At 43.2% G+C, this 22,930-nt stretch overlaps 1 protein-coding gene across 2 annotated transcripts in view; it reads right to left on the bottom strand.

Annotated features, from left to right (window-relative positions):
* The window catches only part of LOC110535739 (mediator of RNA polymerase II transcription subunit 27), a 100,363-nt gene that overhangs the window by 12,934 nt on the left and 64,499 nt on the right, over positions 1–22,930 (bottom strand). For both annotated transcript variants that reach the window (XM_036935526.1, XM_021620957.2), the window contains 2 exons: positions 7,349–7,456; positions 4,218–4,259 (listed from right to left, as the gene is read on the bottom strand). In XM_036935526.1, the coding sequence (XP_036791421.1) occupies positions 4,218–4,259; positions 7,349–7,456 (150 nt within the window). The remainder of the gene's footprint in view (positions 1–4,217; positions 4,260–7,348; positions 7,457–22,930) is intronic.

The raw sequence follows: 22,930 nt of genomic DNA, 5'->3' as shown, positions 1-22,930 counted from the left end.
TCCATTGTCTCCTTATATGGCTGTGAATGCACCACGAACGAGCCTGTCCTTTCTGTCGTTTCTTCAAGATGTCTGCAGCATTGTGACGTATTTGTAGGCATATCATTGGAAGATTGGCCATAAGAGACTACATTTTCCAGGGGTCCGCCCGGTGTCCTTTGTCTAAATTGGTGCGTAATCTTCAGGTGCGGGCATTTTCTCCTGGGATTCAGGAGAGAAAGCACACTTCCACGAACGATATATCATCGAAGAGATATGTGAAAAACACCTTGAGGATTGGTTCTAAACAACGTTTGCCATGTTTCAGTCGATATTATGGAGTTAATTTTTTTTAAGTTCTGCGTTTTGATGACTGGATTTTAGTTTTTTTTTGGTAGCCAAACATGACGCACCAAACGGAGCGATTTCTCCTAAACAAATAATCTTTCAGGAAAAACTGAACATTTGCTATCTAACAGAGTCTCCTCATTGAAAACATCTGAAGTTCTTCAAAGGTAAATTATTTTATTTGAATGCTTTTCTGGTTTTTGTGAAAATGTTGCCTGCTGAATGCTAACGCTAACGCTAAATGCTACTGTTACACAAATGATTGTTTTCCTATGGTTGAGAAGCATATTTTGAAAATCTGAGATGACAGTGTTGTTAACAAAAGGCTGCGCTTGAGAGCTAGCATATTTATTTCATTTCATTTGCGATTTTCATGAATAGTTAACGTTGCGTTATGGTAATGAGCTTGAGGCTGTATTCACGATCCCGGATCCGGGATGGCTAAGTGCTAGAGGTTAACACTGGGGCGCCCCTCAGGGGTGTGTACTTAGTCCCCTCCTGTATTCCCTGTTCATCCACAACTGCGTGGCCAAACACGACTCCAACACCATCATTATGTTTGCTGACGACAGTGTCACCGACAAGGATGAGATGGCCTATAGGGAGGAGGGAGGAGGTCAGAGAACTGGCAGTGTGGTGCCAGGACAACAACCTCTCCCTCAATGTGAGCAAGACTAAAGAGCTGATCGTGGACTACAGGAAAAGGCAGGCCGAACAGGCCCCCATTAACATCAACAGGGCTGTAGTAGAGCGGGTAGAGAGTTTCAAGTTCCTTGGTGTCCACATTACCATCAAACTATCATGGTCCAAACATACCAAGACAGTCGTGAAGAGGGCACGACAACACATTTTTTCAAGATTTGGCATGGGTCCCCAGATCCTCAAAAGGTTCTACCGCTGCACCATCGAGAGCATCCTGATCGGTTGCCTCACCAGGTATGGCAACTTCTCGGCATCTGACCGTAAGACGCTACAGAGGGTAGTGCGAACGGCCCAGTACATCACTGGGGCCAAGCTTCCTGCCATCCAGGACCAATATAATAAGCGGTGTCAGAGGAAAGCCCATAAAATTGTCAGAGACTCGATTTACCCAAGTTACAGACCATTTTCTGCTACCGCACGGCAAGTGGTACCAAAGTCTAGGACCAAAAGGCTCCTCAACAGCATCTACCCCCAAACCATGCTGAACAATTCATTTAATCACCACCGGACAATTTACATTGACCCCCCCCCCCCCCCCCTCTCCCTTTTGTACACTGCTGTTACTCACTGTTATGTACAGATTACCTCAACTAGCCTGTACACTGACTCGGTACCGGTGCACCCCTGTATATTGCCTCGTTATTGTTATTCTTATTGTGTTACTTTTTGTTATTACTTTTTATTTTAGTTTACTTGCCAAATATTTATTCTTCTTGAACTGCACTGTTGGTTAAGGGCTTGTAAGTAAGCAAGTCTACATGTGACAAATAAAGTTTGATTGGACTAAATTATTACACAAAATTCTTGCAACCAATAGAATGTTATATATATGGGGGATACAACCATCCCAGCTCGGCAGATTTTGCTGCAAAGAGACAGAAGTATTAGATAATTTGTTTTGGTACATATTTAGATTGTTTTTGGTCGCAGGTTCAGGAATGGCTTAAGATTTGCAACATTTACCTGGAGCCAACTTTGCAAATAGCACTGCTGGGTGACTTAAAAAGTCATAGTCAATCGATTAATAATATAACAAATAGTCTTAGAATGTTTTGTATCTTTAATTTACAATATGTAGAATCTATGAAAATACTGGATGGTGTTCAGAGACAGATGGGAGGGGTTGAGTGGAGCTGAAGGATGGAACTAAAAACAAACAAACGATAACAATTGTAAAACTATACTGTGTCCGTAAAATGCAAATAGTATGTATAAGCTGGAAGTAGAAGCCTAAGAGTTGTTGTCCATTAGTAAAAAATAAAGAAAAAAAGTAAAGAAAACCCCTGGAATGAGTAGGTGTGTCAACTTTTGACTGATTCTTTAAAGTAGCCAACCTTTGCCTTGATGACAGCTTTTCACACTCTTGGCATTCTCATACCCAGCTTCATGAGGTGTGCCTTGTTAAACGTTAATTTGTGAAATTTCTTTCCTTCTTAATGCGCTTGAGCCAATCAGTTGTGTTGTCACAAGGTAGGGGTGGTAATACAGAAGATAGCCCTAAAAAAACAAATCCATATTTTGTCAAGAACAGCTCAAATAAGCAAAACAAACAACAGTCCATCATTACTTTAAGACATGAAGGTCAGTAAATGCAGAACATTTCAAAAACTTTGAAAGTTTCTTAAAGTGCAGTCGCAAAAACCATCAAGCGCTATGATGAAACTGGCTCTCATGACGACCGCCACAGGAAAGGAATACCCAAAGTTACCTCTGCTGCAGAGGATAAGTTCATTATAGTTACCAGCCCAAATAAATGCTTCAGAGTTCAAGTAAAAGACACATCTCAACATCAACTGTTCAGAGGAGACTGCTGCAAAGAAACCACTACTAAAGGGCACCAATAAGAAGAAGAGACTTGCTTGGGCCAAGAAACACGAGCAATGGACATTAGATCGTGGAAATATGTCCTTTGGTCTGATGAGTCCAAATTTGAGACTTTTGGTTCCAACAGCCGTGTTTTTGTGAGATGCAGAGTAGGAAAACGGATGTTTGCCGCATGTATGGTTCCCACCATGTAGCATGGAGGAGGTGGTGTGATGTTGTGGGGGTGCTTTGCTGGTGACACTGTTAGTGATTTATTTGGAATTCAAGGCACACTTAACCAGCAAGGGTATCACAGCATTCTGCACTGATACGCCATCCCATCTGGTTTGCGCTTAGGGGGACTATCATTTGTTTTTCAACAGGACAATGACCCAACACACCTCCAGCCTGTGTAAGGGCTATTTGACTAAGAAGGATAGTGACGGAGTGCTGCATCAAATTACTTGGACTTCACAATCACCTGACCTCAACCCAATTGAGATGGTTGGGATGAGTTGGACCGCAGAGTGAAGGAAAAGGAGCCAACAAGTGCTCAGCATATGTGGGTACCCCTTCAAGACTGTTGGAAAAGTATTCCAGGTGAAGCTGGTTGAGAGAATGCCAAGAGTGTGCAAAGCTGTCATCAAGGCAAAGGGTGGCTACTTTGAAGAATCTAACATTTGTTTAACACTTTTTTGGTTACGACATGATTCCATGTGTGTAATTTCATAGTTTTGATGTCTTCACTATTATTATAAAATAAAAGTAGGTGTAGGTGGCCAAAAGAGTAGGTGTCCAAACTTTTGACTGGTACTGTATCTACTTACCCAAAAATATATGGGGGATTGGAAATTATGCAGACAATTACATTGATGGAAGCCACAATCTATCTGCAACAGTAAAGCTGATCGAACGTTAAAAGTAAGAAGATAATAGAAATAAACATACAATTGAGAATTCTCTATGAAAGACACATTTGTGTGCTCTCTTACTATTCATGTTGGCTTCATCGCCATCACTGGTGTGTGTATGTGTGTGTGTGTGGCGGTTGGCTGCCCTTAGGCTGCCATGCCCCTGCCTGTTGAGATTTGATGAGGGAGGGGAGTGAAGACGACTCATAACCTCCGTATGCTTGCCAGAACTGATTATGATGCAAAGTGGTTTCAGTTTAAAATGAAATCCAACAGGAAACCGAGTATATTTTGGTATGACAGGGCTTGACTAGTGAGAGAGAACAACACACAGGGACAGGTGGCCCAACGAGAGAGAGACCGACTGGACCACAATATGGAGACCTACGTGACTATTCATGAATTCCTCAGGTTGGCGCCTGCCAAGTGTGCATTGCACCTCAGTATGGGGTGAACACAAAGATAAGGTCTCACCTTTTGAAATACTTGATAGTTTGACTTCGACCAGATATCCAGCTGAGGAGAGAAAAGGAGAAATGATTGCCATTATTCATTTTCAAACCATTACACATTCTTTTCTTCAGTTGTATATGATGCAAATCACACCAAGTGTTCCTTTGGTGAGTTCAGAACAATGGGATTGGAGTAAACATGTTGTCCTCGTCATCATCAAGACTGACAACGCCAACAACTTTCTCTTGGTATTTGTGATACCATTCATTAGCATTGCATTCTGGGGTTTTCATCAGGTCTATATTTTTCGTTCAAATGATTCCTCTCTTCTTGCCGTCCTACTGTCCTCTGGCGTGCATGGTCCTACAGTAAATGAGGAGAGGTGGGCAGGAGATTGTGTGAAGGTTGTCCAAACACTTTCAAAGGCGTTAACAAATCAAAACGCTCCCCTGAATCTAATATCAAACAGGCCTGGTGTCAGCATTTATTAGAGAAATCGGATTCGATCCCCCTCTGTCCCTCTACCCACTCCCGACACACAGAGACCCTTTGAAGGGGGAAGGATACAGGATCGCAAATTACCCAAGAGATGCCTTAGATAGTCTTTGAAGCCCTCCTTTGATAGTGCAGTTTTCCTTCTCCCTTTTCCTCTCTCTTTCTGTACGCTAGGAGGCTCAGCTTGCGGCTCCTGCTGCTTCTTACAATATGATAATTAGTGGAGAAAATGGCAGAAATGGGGATAGTGGACCCTGAGGGATGGAGCAGACAAGGCAAGACACCCTAAACTAAACCCTGGCTGCTGCTGTTGTGTCTAAGTCATCCTAGGTGGCACTTTGGGAATGTCTGGACTACAAAACATTTTCCAAGGAGCAGATTATCTCTATAAAGTACCTGGTTAGGTGTGGCAGTGTATGTACAAGCTTGATTGTAAACACACATGCATGAACACACACACACACACACAATTGAGTACATCAGACAACACTGTTGTAGCAGGAGGTTCAAAAGTCTCCCATTCATTGGCTTAATTAACAGTGCTAGTTCTCTGTGGCTTTGATGGCCTCCTCATATTCATGTCAGTTCAAAGAGTCCCGGGAGTGAGGGCGAAACACCAACACAGAGCCATATTCAAAATGAACGAGGGACTAATGTAGAATCTGACAGACGGGAAATCATAGAGGAAAGCCAATGTCTCCCATCCTTTACAAGCTTTTCATGTGAGAGTGTGATGAAGGAAGCCGTCATATCTAAATGATTCAACAGTGCCAACAGAAAACTGACAATGAGGATTGTAGGTCCAGACCCTGGATTGCATACTCTTACGTTAGCAGCTGGAAACCGTCAGCCCTCTAACAAAACCGTTCGATAGAGAGGCTATATGAGGTCACTTTGAAAACATAGCCCAGAGAGACCCATTCATGGTACCCAGGAAACTCTCAAGAGGACTGGATGTGTACAGATAATATACAGTGCATTCGGAAAGTATTCAGACCCCTTGACTTTTTCCACATTTTGTTACGTTACAGTCTTATTCTAAAATTGATTAAATCTCCCCACCCCCCCTCAATCTACACACAATACCCCATGATGACAAAGCAAAAACTTGTTTGTAGAAATGTTTGCTAATTTATAAATAAAACTGGAACATAACATGTACATAAGTATTCAGACCCTTTACTCAGTACTTAGTGTGATTACAGCATCAGTGCGATTACAGCATCAGGTCTTCTTGCGTATGACACTACAAGCTTGGCACACCTGTATTTGGAGAGTTTCTCTCATTCTTCTCTGCAGATCCTCTCAAGCTCTGTTAGTTTGGATGGGGAGCGTTGCTGCACAGCTATTTTCAGGTCTCTTCAGAGATGTTTGATTCGGTTCAAGTCTGGGCTCTGGCTGGGCCACTCAAGGACATTCAGAAATTTGTCCCAAAGCCACTCCTGCATTGTCTTGGCTGTTTGCTTAGGGTCGTTGTCCTGTTGGAAGGTAAACCTTTGTCCCAGTCCGAGGTCTTGAGCGCTCTGGAGCAGGTTTCATCATGGATCTCTCTCTGTATTTTGCTCCGTTCATCTTTGCCTTGATTCTTACTAGTCTCCCAGTCCCTGCTTCTGAAAAACATCCCCACAGCATGATGCTGCCGCCACGCTTCACCGTAGGGATTGTGCCAGGTTTCCTCTCGACGTGACTCTTGGAATTCAGGCCAAAAAGTTTAATCTTGGTTTCATCAGACCAGAGAATCTTGTTTCTCATGGTCTTTAGGTGTATTTTGACAAACTCCAAGCGGGCTGTCATGTACCTTTTACTGAGAAGTGGCTTCCGTCTGGCTACTCCACAATAAAAGGCCTGATTGGTAGAGTGCTGCAGAGATGGTTATCCTTCTGGAAGATTCTCCCATCGCCACAGAGGAACTCTAGAGCTCTGTCAGAGTGACCATCGGGTTCTTGGTCATCTCCCTGACCAAGGCCCTTCTTCCCCGATTGCTTAGTTTGGCCGGGCGGCCAGCTCTAGGAAGAGTCTTGGTGGTTCCAAACTTCTTCCATTTAAGAACGATGGAGGTGTTCCTGGGGACCTTCAATGCTGCAGACCTTTTTTAGTACCCTTCCGCAGATCTGAGCCTCGACACAATCCTGTCTAGGAGCTGTACGGACAATTCCTTCGACTTCATGGCTTGGTCTTTGCTCTGAAATTAACTGTCAACTGTGGGATCTTATATAAACAGGTGTGTGCCTTTCCAAATCATGTCAAATCAATTGCATTTACCACAGGTGGACTCCAATCAAGTTGTAGAAACATCTCAAGGATGATCAATGGAAACAAGATGCACCTCAGCTCAATTTCGAGTCTCATAGCAAAGGGTCTGAATACTTGCGCAAATAAGGTATTTTTGTTCCTTTTTTTGCAAAAATGTCTACAAACCTGTTTTCACTTTGTTATTATAGGGTATTGTGTGTAGATTGCTGAATAATTGTTTTTATTTAATCCAGGGGTCTGAATACTTTCAGAAGGCACTGTATTCCTAGTATGACGCCTCTTATGTCAAGTAAAAAAATACTGTACTTGTATTTTTGCAATGGAGAGAAGGTTGCACCTCACTATCACATGCAGTACTACTTAATCCAGTTGTTTGGGCAAAAACCTCCCATTCAAAGCAATACCTTGCCATCCTCGGAATACACGTTCTCGTTGAATCCTCTCACGATGGTCCGGTCTATGAACAGGCTTCTCATCACCACAATGGTTTTCAGCACTTTCCCCAATGTCACCTAAAAGGAAGAGACAGCAGAGAGGAAGAGACAATGACAAATTCAGCACGGTTCAGTCTACCACCATGCCAAAGAAATGTGCTTAGCCTTCTCTCCCCTTCTCTTTCCCCTTGAGGCGGTGGGTAACCTACAACCTACAGTGCTCTCCACTGGATGGCCCAATAGGCTTGCTGTACGCAACCTTTCCTGTGAATTAACCTTGGAAAAGAGCAGACACCTCTTTGCATCCGACACGCGCTTGACAAACAGAATTGCTGAGCTGCAGAGTGTGCCTGTGTTAGATATTGACCTTGATCTTTGAAGGATAAGGAAAGCTTACAGAGGGCTTTGACTTGAGGTCTTTGGGTATCTCTGTATATGAGCAGCGGGATAAGAATGAGACACAGTTGAAATCGGCCTCTTTTGGACTTCCCACTGCAAGTACTGGAGATAGGGGAATAGAGAGAGGTGGGGGAGGAAAGGGGGAAGAAGGGGAGCATGATAGGAGAAAAGCCCCCTCTTTATTTGTCAAATCTGTTCAAACATCAGCAGCATCCCCAGAACAAAACAGCGGTGCTTATCGCCTGCTCTACCCAGCCTGAATTATTCATCCCAGGCAGCGCTCTGGTTCAGTTGGCGAGTGGGCGGGAAACACCGTCCCAGACTGACAGGGAGAGCACAGTGTTTGGGAGGGCTTCAACTCTTTTCATGACTCCACTCAAACATGAGAATGAGATGGTGACTGAGAAACTCTCTCATTGAAACAAGCCAAATCAGTTGGATTCAACGGAAGACTGTATGACATTGCATGAACTGAGCAACAACGCCTTAGAGAGACAAGAACGATGTGGCAATGGAGGTTACAGGTTACAAAATACACTAAGTAGTAAGTACACATTCATTGTTTTCAATAAAAAAAAACAAGTCTTACTACTCAGTGGTAGTTTATTTTACGTACTCTACCGTTCAAAAGTTTGGGGTCACTTAGAAATGTCCTCGATTTCCATGAAAACATACAAGAAATGAGTTGCAAAATGAATAGGAAATATAGTCAAGATGTTGACAAGGTTATAATTAATGATTTTTAATTGAAATAATAATTGTGTCCTTCAAACTTTGCTTTCGTCAAAGAATCCTCCATTTGCAGCAATTACAGCCTTGCAGACCTTTGGCATTCTAGTTGTCAATTTGTTGAGGTGATCTGAGAGAGATTTCACCCCATGCTTCCTGAAGCACCTCCCACAAGTTGGATTGGCTTGATGGGAACTTCTTACATACCATATGGTCAAGCTGCTCCCACAACAGCTCAATAGGGTTGAGATCCGGTGACTGTGCTGGCCTCTCCATTATAGACAGAATACCAGCTGACTGCTTCATCCCTAAATAGTTATTGCATAGTTTGGAGCTGTGCTTTGGGTCATTGTCCTGTTGTAGGAGGAAATTGGCTCCCATTTAAGCGCCGTCCACAGGGTATGGCATGGCGTTGCAAAATGGAGTGATAGCCTTCCTTCTTGAAGATCCTGTTTACCCTGTACAAATCTCCCACTTTACCACCACCAAAGCACCCCCAGACCATCACATTGCCCCTACCATGCTTGACAGATGGCGTCAAGCACTCCTACAGTATATAAAAATAAAAAAATCTGCTTCTCACGAATGTTCTTCTTTGTGATCCGAACACCTCAAACTTAGATTTGTCTGTACACAACACTTTTTTTTAACAATATTCCTCTGTCCAGTGTCTGTGTTATTTTGCCCATCTTAATCTTTTATTTTTATTGGCCAGTCTAAGATATGGCTTTTTCTTTGCTATTCTGCCTATAATGCCATCATCCCGGAGTCACCTCTTCACTGTTGAAGTTGAGACTGGTGTTTTGCGGGTACTATTTAATGAAGCTGCCAGTTGAGGACTTGAGGCGTCTGTTTCTCAAACTAGATCCTATAATGTACTTGTCCTCTTGCTCAGTTGTGCACCGGGGCCTCCCACTCTTTCTATTCTGGTTACAGCCAGTTTGCTTTGTTCTGTGAAGGGAGTAGTACACAGCATTGTACGAGATCTTCAGTTTCTTGACAATTTCTCACATGGAATAGCCTTAATTTCTCCGAACAAGAACAGACGGATGAGTTTCAGAAGAAAGGACTTTGTTTCTGGCCATTTTGAGCCTGTAATCAAACCCACAAATGCAGATGCTCCAGATACTCAACTCATCTAAAGGCTAGTTTTATTGCTTCTTTAATCAGAACAACAGTTTTCAGCTGTGCTAACATAATTGCAAAAGGGTTTTCTAATGACCAATTAGCCTTTTAAAATGATAAACTTGGATTAGCTAACAACGTGCCAATGGAACACAGGAGTGATGGTTGCTGATAATGGGATAACGCCTAAAAATCTGCCGTTTCCAGCTACAATAGTAATTTACAAAATTAACAACGTCTACACTGTATTTCTGATCAATTTGATGTTATTTTAATGGACAATTTTTGGGGCTTTTCTTTCAAAAGCAAAGACATTTCTAAGTGACCCCAAATGTTTTAACTGTAGTGTATATTACCAGATATTTACCTGGATATTAGGCTATAATCTACAAATAATCTATTTTCTTAAAAATAGTGTAATGTTCAAAACTCTAAAGAGTCTTCATCAGGCTTCCTAAGCTGAGAACATTGTGTAGAGAATGTCTGTGCGAGCTGATATGGCATACCTACAGCCTAGTCTGAGTACACAGTTCAAGGAAAATGTATGTTTTTTAGACAAATAAAACATTTTCACAAAAATTGTGTAGCATTCTCTGTAAATTGTCTTCATTAGGCTCCGCTAAACTGAGAACATTGTGTAGAAATGGTTTTGAAGTCTGAAAACGTATGGTAGGCCTACATATTAATTATACAGTAATGGGCTAACCAATGTATTACTTATTTGTTTCTTTGGTACAATTTACCAATTGTGTTGAATTCTAGCCTATCCATTTGTTGCCATATAATTTCCCGATAATATCAGACAGTGTGGAAAGAGTACCGTAAAATGAAGTGTTACCAAGACATCTGCAATGGCCAAAAGTTGACCAGTTATATGTTTTTCTAGCTCTAAATCCTATGGAAGCTGACCAGAGTTTCAGTTCATGGCAGAATAGTAAGAGGTTTGGTATTTGAATTTGTGCGGGGAGGAAAACCCCCAGCATTGTCTAAAACTTCAAAAGCATTTGACTTGATGGATTGTTCTACACGCCAAAATAAGAAACAAAAGGACACTTTTTAAGTCCGATGACAGAGAATCTAACGATCCTCCATGCATAAATGAATAAATCCATTAATGAGGAAAATATCACCATTGAATAGTATTTGTTTCCCCGCAGAAGACGGCTGGTTAGATGGCCTAAGAGGCTTCTGTAAAAGGCTTGTCATTTCCAGAGCTCTTTAAGCCTGCTAATTGGAGAGGTGATCGACAAACTCATTTCGAGGAGTGCCTGAACACATCGAGTTCAGTTTAGAGAGGAGAGAAACGTCCTCCTGTTTAGTGTGTTAGCACAGACAAGTAAAAGACAGTGACGGTTACCAAACAGTACGAGGCTAACTAAGTAAAATTACCCTTTTACTCATGCAGGAAAAGAGGAAGAAAGCCGACTTTGGCTGGCCATGCAGGAAGACTATCTCGTCTAGTCAGGTTAAACTGTCGATCAACCCAGAACCACTACTAAGAGCAGTGCACACAAAGACCTGTCTCTCCAAAAGACCTTCAGAAAGATGACGCCAAAATACACTTTGAACACTTTGAATAGTGCAGACCTGCACGGCCCTTTTAAATTCAACAGAGTGAGGATTAGACGTGATTAAACATGTCAAGAAAACCCATCCGCATCCAATCATATTTCATTAGGGTGCCTCAGCAACACACATTTCCCCTTCTTTAGCGGTTGGGCTTATTAAATTCAGTGGTGTCAGGTAGGCTCAAAAGGCTGCCATGTCTCTCCGGCGGCCTGCTCGCTCCTCAGCAAGACAGGTGCTCAAAGGGAGAATACATTACTGACGACAGGCCTTTTAAAGAGGCGGGCCCTAGTTCTCTGCTCAGGCCTGGCCAGGCCCTGAGGCTCATCCACACTGACTGACTGACTGACTGACTAAAGCACACCGGACAGGCTTCCATCTCTCATGCCTGATAAACAGTCACCAATCTCTTCAGCTACAACAAATCCAAATCAATTCTCCTTCTTAGTAAACTTTTCAGTAATTTTGGTAGCCTTTTTTGTATTTCTCTATTAGGCCTATTCCGCAAAAAAAGATGGTAACTGACAAAGTTTTAGTCAGATGATTTTGTAACTCACAAGTCAATAAGAAGCTAAGAATAACATTTAATTCCATCAACACTTCAATTAAATAGGCCCAGTACGGACTGTACGTCGGGAGAATGGGAGACCAAGGGCAATTGTAAAACCTTGAATTTCTGATTCAACTCACTCAATACATGCCCATTTAGGTTCCCCCTGCTTGAAATGTTTCAGCCAAATGTATCACTATTTTCTAGTTTTATGGGCAAAAGTCATTTTTTCCACGGGCTGTATATTTTTTATACTGTCCTGACCATTAAGGTCCAATAATTCTAATTAGCATAATTGTATCATTAAATAATTTACACCCCTTGACTTTTTCCACATTTTGTTGTTATTACAGCCTGATTTCAAAATGGATACAAATTTGATTTTTGGTCACTGGTCTACACACACACACAATACCCCATAATGTCAAAGGGGAATTATGTTTTTCAAAATATTTACAAATTAATACAAAATGAAAAGCTGAAATGTCTTGAGTCAATAAGTATTCAACCCCTTTGTTATAGCAAGTCTAAATGTGTTCAGGAGTACAAATTAGCTTAAAAAGACAAATTGGATGTAATTATCATTTTTTTGTCAATGATTTAAACAAAATACTCTGTCAAAATGTAAGAAAAATTCTAACATTTGTAATAAAAAAAATTTAAAAAAAAATATATGCTCCAAGGGACATTCAATGTTAGCTTTAGCTTAATTTTAGATTATTTTTAAAATATTTTTATTCTACCAATTGGTGCCCTTTTTTGCCAGGCATTTGAAAACCTCCCTGGTCTTTCTGGCTGAATCTGTGTTTGAAATTCACTGCTCGACTGGGGGACCTTACAAATAATTGTATGTGTGGGGTACAGAGATTAAGTAGTCATTCAAAAATCATGTTTAAACACTATTACTGCACATAGAGTGAGTCCATGCAATTTATGTGACTTGTTAAGTACATTTTTACTCCTGAATTTACTTAGGCTTGCCATAACAAAGGGATTAAATACTTAATTGATTCAACATTTAAAAAAAATATTCATTTGTAAAAACATAATTCCACTTTACATTATGGGGTATTGTTTCTGGGCTAGTGACAAAAATTCTCAATTGAATCCATTTTAAATGTAGACTGTGACAACAAAATGAGGAAAAAGTCAAGAGGTGTGAATACTTTCTGAAGGCACTGTATGTCTATGAAGTTAAACTCACTTAACTTAATATTTTTTTAAATTATTAAACATTTAAGTGAGTTTATTTGGTTTATTTTTCAGGAGTTACATTTGACCGCAGCTACTGTTACAACTAAAATCCAATGGTCATATCTACAGAACTAAAAATGGTACGAATGGTTAGGAGACAGATGTAAGTTTCTTATATAAAAAAATGACTGGCCTAGTTCAAGTGGCGTCTGAGCAATAGCGTAAAAGACAAGAAAAATACAATTGTCCCCAGTCTCCCGTACACATTGATGCGGTGCAGCTAAAACAAAAATAGTTCCTGTTTTCCAGGTTATGAGCGAATCAAGTTTCTAATCCTAAACAGATAAAATGTCTTAAATCGAGTTGATTGTAACGGTACTGTAAATGGTTCTGTAAACAACTGAAATCACCAGGGTTTTCTTTTCCAAGGTGGATTGACATCAACTACAATCGTGGCCAAAAGTTGAGAACTACACAAATATTAATTTTCACAAAGTCTGCTGCTTCAGTGTCTTTATATATTTTTGTCAGATGATACTATGGAATACTGAAGTATAATTACAGGCATTTCATAAGTGTCAAATATTTTTATTGACAATTACATGAAATTGATGCAAAGAGTCAATATTTGCAGTGTTGACCCTTCTTTTTCAAGACCTCTGCAATCCGCCCTGGCATGCTGTCAATTAACTTCTGGGCCACACTGATGGCAGCCCATTCTTGCATAATCAATGCTTGGAATTTGTCAGAATTTGTGAGTTTTTGTTTTTCTACCCGCCTCTTGAGGATTGACCACAAGTTCTCAATGGGATTAAGGTCTGGGGAGTTTCCTGGCAATGGACCCAAAATATCGATGTTTTGTTCCCCGAGCCACTTAGTTATCACTTTTGCCTTATGGCAAGGTGCTCCATCATGCTGGAAAAGGAATTGTTCGTCACCAAACTGTTCCTGGATGGTTGGGAGAAGTTGCTCTCAGAGGATGTGTTGGTTCCATTCTTTATTCATGGCTGTGTTCTTAGGCAAAATTGTGAGTGAGCCCACTCCCTTGGCTGAGAAGCAACCCCACACATGAATGGTTTCAGGATGCTTTACTGTTGGCATGACACAGGACTGATGGTAGCGCTCACCTTGTCTTCTCCGGACAAGCTTTTTTCCGGATGCCCCAAACAATCGGAAAGGGGATTCATCAGAGAAAATGACTTTACCCCAGTCCTCAGCAGTCCAATCCCTGTACCTTTTGCAGAATATCAGTCTGTCCCTGATGTTTTTCCTGGAGAGTAGTGGCTTCTTTGCTTCCCTTCTTGACACAAGGCCATCCTCCAAGTCTTTGCCTCACCGTGCGGGCAGATGCACTCACACCTGCCTGGTGCCATTCCTGAGCAAGCTCTGTACTGGTGGTGCCCCGATCCCGCAGCTGAATCAACTTTAGGAGACGGTCCTGGCGCTTGCTGGACTTTCTTGGGCGCACTGAAGCCTTCTTCACAACAATTGAACCGCTCTCCTCGAAGTTCTTGATGATCCGATAAATGGTTGATTTAGGTGCAATCTTACTGGCAGCAATATCCTTGCCTCTGAAGCCCTTTTTGAGCAAAGCAACGATGACAGCACGTGTTTCCTTGCAGGTAACCATGGTTGACAGAGGAAGAACAATGATTCCAAGCACCACCCTCCTTTTGAAGCTTCCAGTCTGTTATTCAAACTCAATCAGCAGGACAGAGTGATCTCCAACCTTGTTCTCGTCAACACTCACACCTGTGTTAACAAGAGAATCACTGACATGATGACAGCTGGTTCTTTTGTGGCATGGCTGAAATGCAGTGGAAGTTTTTGGGGAATCAGTTCATTTGCATGGCAAAGAGGGACTTGGCAATTCATTGCAATTCATCTGATTACTGATTACATAACATTCTGGAGTATATGCAAACTGCCATCATACAAACTGAGGCAGCATACTTTGTGATAATTAATATTTGTGTCAGTCTCAAAACTTTTGGCCACGACTGTACAGAGCATTCGGAAGGTATTCAGACCTCTCAACTTTTTTTACAGCCTTATTCTAAAATTGTTTAAATAGTTTTTCCCCCTCATCAATCTACACATAATACCTCATAATGAAAAAGCAAAAACAGGTAAAGAATTGTTTGCAAATTTATAAAGAATACATTTAACTGAAATATCACATTTACATAAGTATTCAGACCCTTTACTCAGTAGTTTGTTGAAGCACCTTTGCAGCGATTACAGCCTCAAATCTTCTTGGGTATGATGCGACAAGCTTGGCACACTTGTAGTTGGGAAGATGCGCCCATTCTACTCCCAAGATCCTCTCAAGCTCAGGTCTCGCCAGAGATGTTCGATCGGGTTCAAGTCCGGGCTCTGGCTGGGTCATTCAGAGAGTTGGCCGTTCTGCTGGTGGAAGGTTAACCTTCGCCCCAGTCGGAGGTCCTGAGTGCTCTGGAGCAGGTTTACTCCGTTCATCTCTCCCTTGATCCTGACTAGTCTCCCAGTCCCTGCCACTGAAATACATCCCCCACAGCATGATGCTTCCAACACCATGCTTTTCACCGTAGGAATAGTTTCCTCCAGATGTGACGCTGGGCATTCAGGCCAAAGAGTTCAATCTTGGTTTCATCAGACCAGAGAATCTTGTTTTTCTTATGGTCTGAGAGTCCTTTAGGTGCCTTTTGGCAAACTCAAAACGGGCTGTCAAGTGCCTTTAACTGAGGAGTGGCTTCCATCTGGCCACTCTCATAAAGCCCTGATTGGTGGAGTGCTGCAGAGATGGTTGTCCTTCTGGAAAGTTCTACCATCTCCACAGAGGAACTCTGGAGCTCTGTCAGAGTGACCATTGGGTTCTTGGTCACCTCCCTGGCCAAGGCCCTTCTCCCCTGACTGCTCAGCTTGGCAGCCAATTATAGGCAGTCTTGGTGGTTCCAATCTTCTTCCATTTAAGAATGATGGAGGCCACTGTGTTCTTTGGGACCTTCAATCCCGCCGACATTTTTTGGTACCCTTCTCCAGAACTGTGCCTCGACACAATCCTGTCTCGGAGCTGTACGGACAATTCCTTCAACCTCATGGCTTGTTTTTTTTCTCTGACACGCATTGTCAACTGTGGGACCTTATATAGAAAGGTGTGTGCCTTTCCATGTCCAATTAAATGAATTTACCACAGGTGGACTCCAATCAAGTTGTAGAAACATCTCAAGGATGATCCAAGATGGCGTAGCAGTCGGACGTGTGTTTTGTCTTGTCCGGTGTAAATATAATTTTCCTCGTATATATTTCGTATATATTTTAAATCTCACTTTCCATCTACGGACTGAATATACTCTCCTGCAACCCGCCTCACCCAATGTGGTTACGGATCTGCTATTTTTATACTTTAGAATCAGAACTCCCATCAGAAGCTAGCCAGCTAACTAGCTAGTAGTCAGTTAGCCACTGCTAGCAGTCTTCACCGTTAACTTGGACAACAGCCAGCCTCAGCTTGGTCAATACCTGCCAGTCAGCACTTTGAGATATCAACCCAGAGCATATCGGACTGCTTTTTCTCTACCACATCTCCGGTTTCCTACCGCAAGCTCTGAACCTTTACACTGAATCATCGCAGCGAGCTAGCTGAAATCCGAGTGGCTACTCCTGGCTAACGTCTCTGTCCCAAGGCAAGCACCAGTTAGCCTTAAGTTAGCCTCGAGCTAGGCCCATCTTCCGGCTAGCCGAATAGGTCCACCGGCTACAATACCTCTTTTGCCATTTGGCCTGGACCCTTTGCTTGAATCTATTCTTCCACGCCCAGTGTGTTCCAAACACACTAGACGACCAGTTCTTATAGCCTTTAGCCGTACCGTTATCCTACTCCTCCTCTGTTCCTCTGGTGATGTAGAGCTTAACCCATGCCCTGCAGCCTCTAGCACCACTCCCATTCCACAGGCGCTCACATTTGTTGACTTCTGTAACTGTAAAAGCCTTGGTTTCATGCATGTTAACATCAGAAGCCTCCTCGCTAAGTTTGTTTTATTCACTGCTTTAGCACACTCCACCAACCCTTGATGTCCTAGCCGTGCTTGAATCCTGGCTCAGGAAGGCCACCAAAACTCCTGAAATTTCCACCCTCAACGACAACATTTTCCGACAAGACAGAAGTGCCAAAGGGGGCAGAGTTCTCCTGCAGAGTTCTGTCATACTATCCAGGTCTGTGCCCAAACAATTCAAGCTTCTACTTTTAAAAATCCACCTTTCCAGAAACCGGTCTCTCACCGTTGCCACTTGTTATAGAGCCCCCAGCTGTGTCCTGGACACCACATGTGAATTGATTGAAGATAGATGGGGGACAGAGTTCGTACTGTTAAGTGACCTAAACTGGGATATGCTTAACACCCCGGCCATCCTACAATCTAAACTAGAAGCCCTCAATCTCACACAAATGATCAAGGAACCAACCAGGTACAACCCTAAATATGTAACCATGGTCACCCTCTTAGATATCATCCTGACCAACTTGCCCTTTAAATAAACCTCTGCTGTCTTCAACCAGGATCTCTGTGATCACTGCTTCATTGCCTGCACCCGTAATGGGTCCGCGGTCAAACGACCACCCCTCATCACTGTTAAACCCACCCTAAAACACTTCAGCGAGCAGGCCTTTCTAATTGACATGGCCCGGGTATCCTGGAAGGATATTGACCTCATCCCATCTGTAGAGGATGCCTGGTTGCTCTTTAAAAGTTATTTCCTCACCATCTTAAATAAGCATGCCCCTTTCAATTTAAAAAAAAACTAAGAACAGATATAGCTCTTGGTTCACCCCAGACTTGACTGCTCTTGACCAGCACAAACTCATCCGGTGGCATTCTGCATTAGCATCGAATAGCCCCCGCGATATGCAACTTTTCAGGGAAGTTAGGAACCAATATACACAGTCAGTTAGGAAATCTAAGGTTAGCTTTTTCAAACAGAAACGTGCATCCTGCAGCACTAATTCCAAAAAGCTTTGGGACACTAAAGTCCATGGAGAATAAGAGCACCTCCTCCCAGCTGCCCACTGGTCAATCACACTTCTGTGAAATCAAACTGTCCACTTAGGAAGCAACACTGATTGACAATAAATGTCACATGCTGTTGTGCAAATGGAATAGACAACACGTGGAAATTATAGGCAATTAGCAAGACACCCCCAATAAAGGAGTGGTTCTGCAGGTGGGGACCACAGAACACTTCTCAGTTCCAATGCTTCCTGGCTGATGTTTTGGTCACTTTTGAATGCTAGCGGTGCTTTCACTCTAGTGGTAGCATGAGACGGAGTCTACAACCCACACAAGTGGCTCAGGTAGTGCAGCTCATCCAGGATGGCACATCAATTGCGAGCTGTGGCAAGAAGGTTTGCTGTGTCTGTCAGTGTAGTGTCCAGAGCATGGAGGCGCTACCAGGAGACAGGCCAGTACATCAGGAGACATGGAGGAGGCCGTAGGAGGGCAACAACCCAGCAGCAGGACCACTACCTCCGCCTTTGTGCAAGGAGGAGCAGGAGGAGCACTGCCAGAGCCCTGCAAAATGACCTCCAGCAGGCCACAAATGTGCATGAGTCTGCTCAAACGGTCAGAAACAGACTCCATGAGGGTGGTATGAGGGCCCGACGTCCACAGGTGGGGGTTGTGCTTACAGCCCAACACCGTGCAGGATGTTTGGCATTTGCCAGAGAACACCAAGATTGGCAAATTCGCCACTGGCGCCCTGTGCTCTTCACACTGAGCACATGTGACAGACGTGAGTCTGGAGACGCCGTGGAGAACGTTCTGCTGCCTGCAACATCCTCCAGCATGACCGGTTTGGTGGTGGGTCAGTCATGGTGTGGGGTGGCATTTCTTTGGAGGGCCGCACAGCCCTCCATGTGCTCGCCAGAGGTAACCTGACTGCCATGAGGTACCGAGATGAGATCCTCAGACCCCTTGTGAGACCATTACTGGTGAGGTTGGCCCTGGGTTCCTCCTAATGCAAGACAATGCTAGACCTCATGTGGCTGGAGTGTGTCAGCAGTTCCTGCAAGAGGAAGGCATTGATGCTATGGACTGGCCCGCCCGTTCCCCAGACCTGAATCCAATTGAGCACATCTGGGACATCATGTCTCGCTCCATCCACCAACGCCACGTTGCACCCAGACTGTCCAGGAGTTGGCGGATGCTTTAGTCCAGGTCTGGAAGGAAATACCTGAGGAGACCATCCGCCACCTCATCAGGAGCATGCCCAGGCGTTGTAGGGAGGTCATACAGGCACGTGCAGGCCACACACTACTGAGCCTCATTTTGACTTGTTTTAAGGACATTACATCAAAGTTGGATCAGCCTGTAGTGTGGTTTTCCACTTTAATTTTGAGTGTGACTCCAAATCCAGACCTCCATGGGTTGATACATTTGATTTCCATTGATCATTTTTGTGTGATTTTGTTGTCAGCACATTCAACTATGTAAAGAAAAAAGTATTTAATAAGAATATTTCATTCATTCAGATCTAGGATGTGTTATTTTAGTGTTCCCTTTATTTTTTTGAGCAGTGTATATCTATCAGTCAGAAGTGGAGTGGAGTTTATCATAACTGCCATTGATAAAAGACAGTACTGTGTAGCCGTCTTCATCGACCTGGCCAAGGCCTTCAACTCTGTCAATCACTGCATTCTTATCGGTCAAACTCAATAGCCTTAGTTTCTCAAATGACTGCCTCGCCTGGTTCACCAACTTCTTCTCAGAATTCAGTGTGTCAAATTGGAGGGCCTGTTGTCCGGACCTCAGGCAGTCTCTATGGGGGTGCCACAGGGTTAAATTCTCGGGCCGACTCTTTTCTCTGTATACATCAATGATGTCGCTCTTGCTGCTGGTGAGTCTTTGATCCACCTCTACGCAGACGACACCATTCTATATACTTCTGGCCCTTCTTTGGACACTTAACAAACTTCCAAACGAGCTTCAATGCCATACAACACTCCTTCCATGGCCTCCAACTGCTTCTAAATGCTAGTAAAACTAAATGCATGCTCTTCAACCGATTGCTGCCCGCATCCGCCCACCCGACTAGCATCACAACTCTGGACGGTTCCGACCTAGAATATGTGGACAACTACAAATATCTAGGTGTCTGGTTAGACTGTAAACTCTCCTTCCAGACTCACATTAAGCATCTCCAATCCAAAATAAAATCTAGAATCAGCTTCCTATATCGCAACAAAACATCCTTCACTCATGCTGCAAAACATACCCTAGTAAAACTGACCATACTACTGATCCTCGACTTCGGTGATGTCATTTATAAAATAGTCTCCAACACTCTACTCAGCAAACTGGATGTAGTCTATCACAGTGCCATCCGTTTTGTCACCAAAGCCCCATATACTACCCACCACTGCGACCTGTATGCTCTCGTTGGCTGGCCCTCGCTACATATTCGTCGGCAAACCCACTGGCTCCAGGTCATCTACAAGTCTTTGCTAGGTAAAGCCCCGCCTTATCTCAGCTCACTGGTCACCATAGCAACACCCACCAGTATTAAGCGCTCCAGCAGGTATATTTCACTGGTCATCCCCAAAGTCAACACTTCCTTTGGCCGCCTTTCCTTCCAGTTCTCTGCTGCCAATGACTGGAACGAATTGCAAAAATCACTGAAGCTGGAGACGTATATCTCCCTCTCTAACTTTAAGCATCGGCTGTCAGAGCAGCTTACCGACCACTGTACCTTTACACAACCAATCTGTAAATAGCATACCTAACTACCTCATCCCCATAATTTATTCATCTTCTTGCTCTTTTGCACCCCAGTATCTCTACTTGCACATCATCATCTGCACATCTATCACTCCAGTGTTAACGCTAAATTGTAATTATTTCGCCTATATGGCATATTTATTGCCTTACCTCCCTAATCTTCTACATTTGCAGACACCGTACATACATTTTTCTATTGTGTTATTGACTGTACGTTATGTGTAACTCTGTGTTGTTGTTTTTGTCGCACTGCTTGGCTTTATCTTGGCCAGGTCGCAGTTGTAAATTAGAACTTGTTCTCAACTGGCCTACCTGGTTAAATAAAGGTGAAGAATAAATAAATAAATAAATAAAATGGAAACAGGATGCACGAGCTCAATTTTAAGTCTCATAGCAAAGGGTCTGAATACTTATGTAGGCGCTAAAATACAGACCATATGCTTCAGGCTCTGTGTCTATCCAGTGAAATGGAACAGAAGAAAGCTGTGCGCTCACACAGAGGCACAGGTGCATGTACGCTTATACTAGGAATTGGTCTACAGGTCTCATTCCTGAATAACTGTTGACAGATTATGTCTGACATATTCACAACCACAATGGTCAGCACAATCGTTCAGTCTAAGACCTCTCTCTACACTCAGGCCTTCTCCGCTGCATCTTTCATGAAGGTTTCAAACTTGTTTGAAATAACTACAAATGAGACTGACTACCTAGTCGGCTGTACTTTATACGTTTCTAAAGTACTTTCCTGATGCCCAGACTAAAAGTATGGCCCTGGCAGGGCTCCAGTAGCCAGTGGGTAGAGCAGAGCTCCACCCAGGGCGCCGATGAGCAGGCCTAGTGTGGTTAATTAGGAAAAGTGAAAGTGCATTTCTGTCTATGGCTGCAGCATAGGCTCACAGATGGTGGTACGTTTTATTTAGCAAGAGAGTGGGCAGCCGAGCACATATAGTAGAGAGCAGAGCACACAACAAATTGGAGACGCGATTAAAAAGTGAAAGTTTCCAAGCAAGAAGTGGATGTGACTGACATCCTCTATGGTCCTGTTAGATAAAAAGAGAGCCGACACGCTGAGATGGAGAAAAAAAAGAGACAGTCAGAGAAAGAGGAAAGTCTGCCTTGCAATAAAAGGCTCTGCAGTTTCCACGTGCTATCTCCGCAGCACACGTCACAGACACAGAGGCGCTCATAATTCAAGATCCCAAACTATAGCCCACTGATATGTCACCTCAAGGAATGAGGTTTATGAAGTTGTGTGGCTGTGGGCAACAAATGGTAGGAAAAAACCACCAATTCCCCTTCCTCTTGACAGTTAATCATTTGTTCTGAAGAAAAACACCATGAAACCCAACAATGCCACTGTGTGACACTAGGGGGAGGGAATTGTTGAAGGTGAATCAGTTCCTTCTTTGAACTGGTGAAATAACAGTGTGAGAGGGATCACTTGGACTTATGATGGAAACCCCTCCACTATTTTAGATCTCCATTTCATTCAGTAGGAATTAACATTGTTAAAATCACCAAAAACAGGACCTATTTGCCCATCTGGCTGCCAAGTTTTCAGACCACTCCATTGAGATGTATTGGTAAAAGAATACAGTGACAAATTCAGCTACACTACATGACCAAAAGTATGTGGACACCTGCTCTTAGAACATCTTGTTCCAAAATCATGGGCATTAATATAGAGTTGGTCACCTCCTTTGCTGCTATAACAGACTACACTCTTCTGGGAAGGCTTTCCACTAGATGTTGGAACATGGGCCTAGACCGAACCATGACAAACACCCCCAGACCAATATTAGTCCCCCACCAAATATTACAGTTGGCACTATGCATTGGGGCTGGTAGCGTTCTACTGGCATCCGCCAAAGTCAGATTCGTCAGTCGAACTGCCAGATGGTAAAGCTTGATTCATCACTAAAGAGAACGCATTTCCACTGCTCCAAAAGTCCAATGGCGGCGAGCTTTACGCAACTCCAGACGATGCTTGGCATTGCGCATGGTGATCTTAGGCTTGTGTGTGGCTGCTCGGCCATGAAAACCCATTTTATGAAGATCCCGACGAACAGTTATTGTGCCGACTTTGCTTCCAGAGGCAGTTTGGAACACAGTAGTGAGTGCTGCAACCAGGGACAAGGAGGGGGGTGTGAGCGATGGGAAATGTGCGACGGAAAGGGTGTTGAAAACACTACTTCGGGTACAGCAGCAAAGCAAATTGGTGCTGTGGAGTCGTTG

Source organism: Oncorhynchus mykiss, chromosome 11 (assembly GCF_013265735.2).
Source record: "Oncorhynchus mykiss isolate Arlee chromosome 11, USDA_OmykA_1.1, whole genome shotgun sequence".
Lineage (NCBI taxonomy): Eukaryota > Metazoa > Chordata > Actinopteri > Salmoniformes > Salmonidae > Oncorhynchus > Oncorhynchus mykiss.
This window is presented reverse-complemented; position numbering and strand designations above follow the sequence as displayed.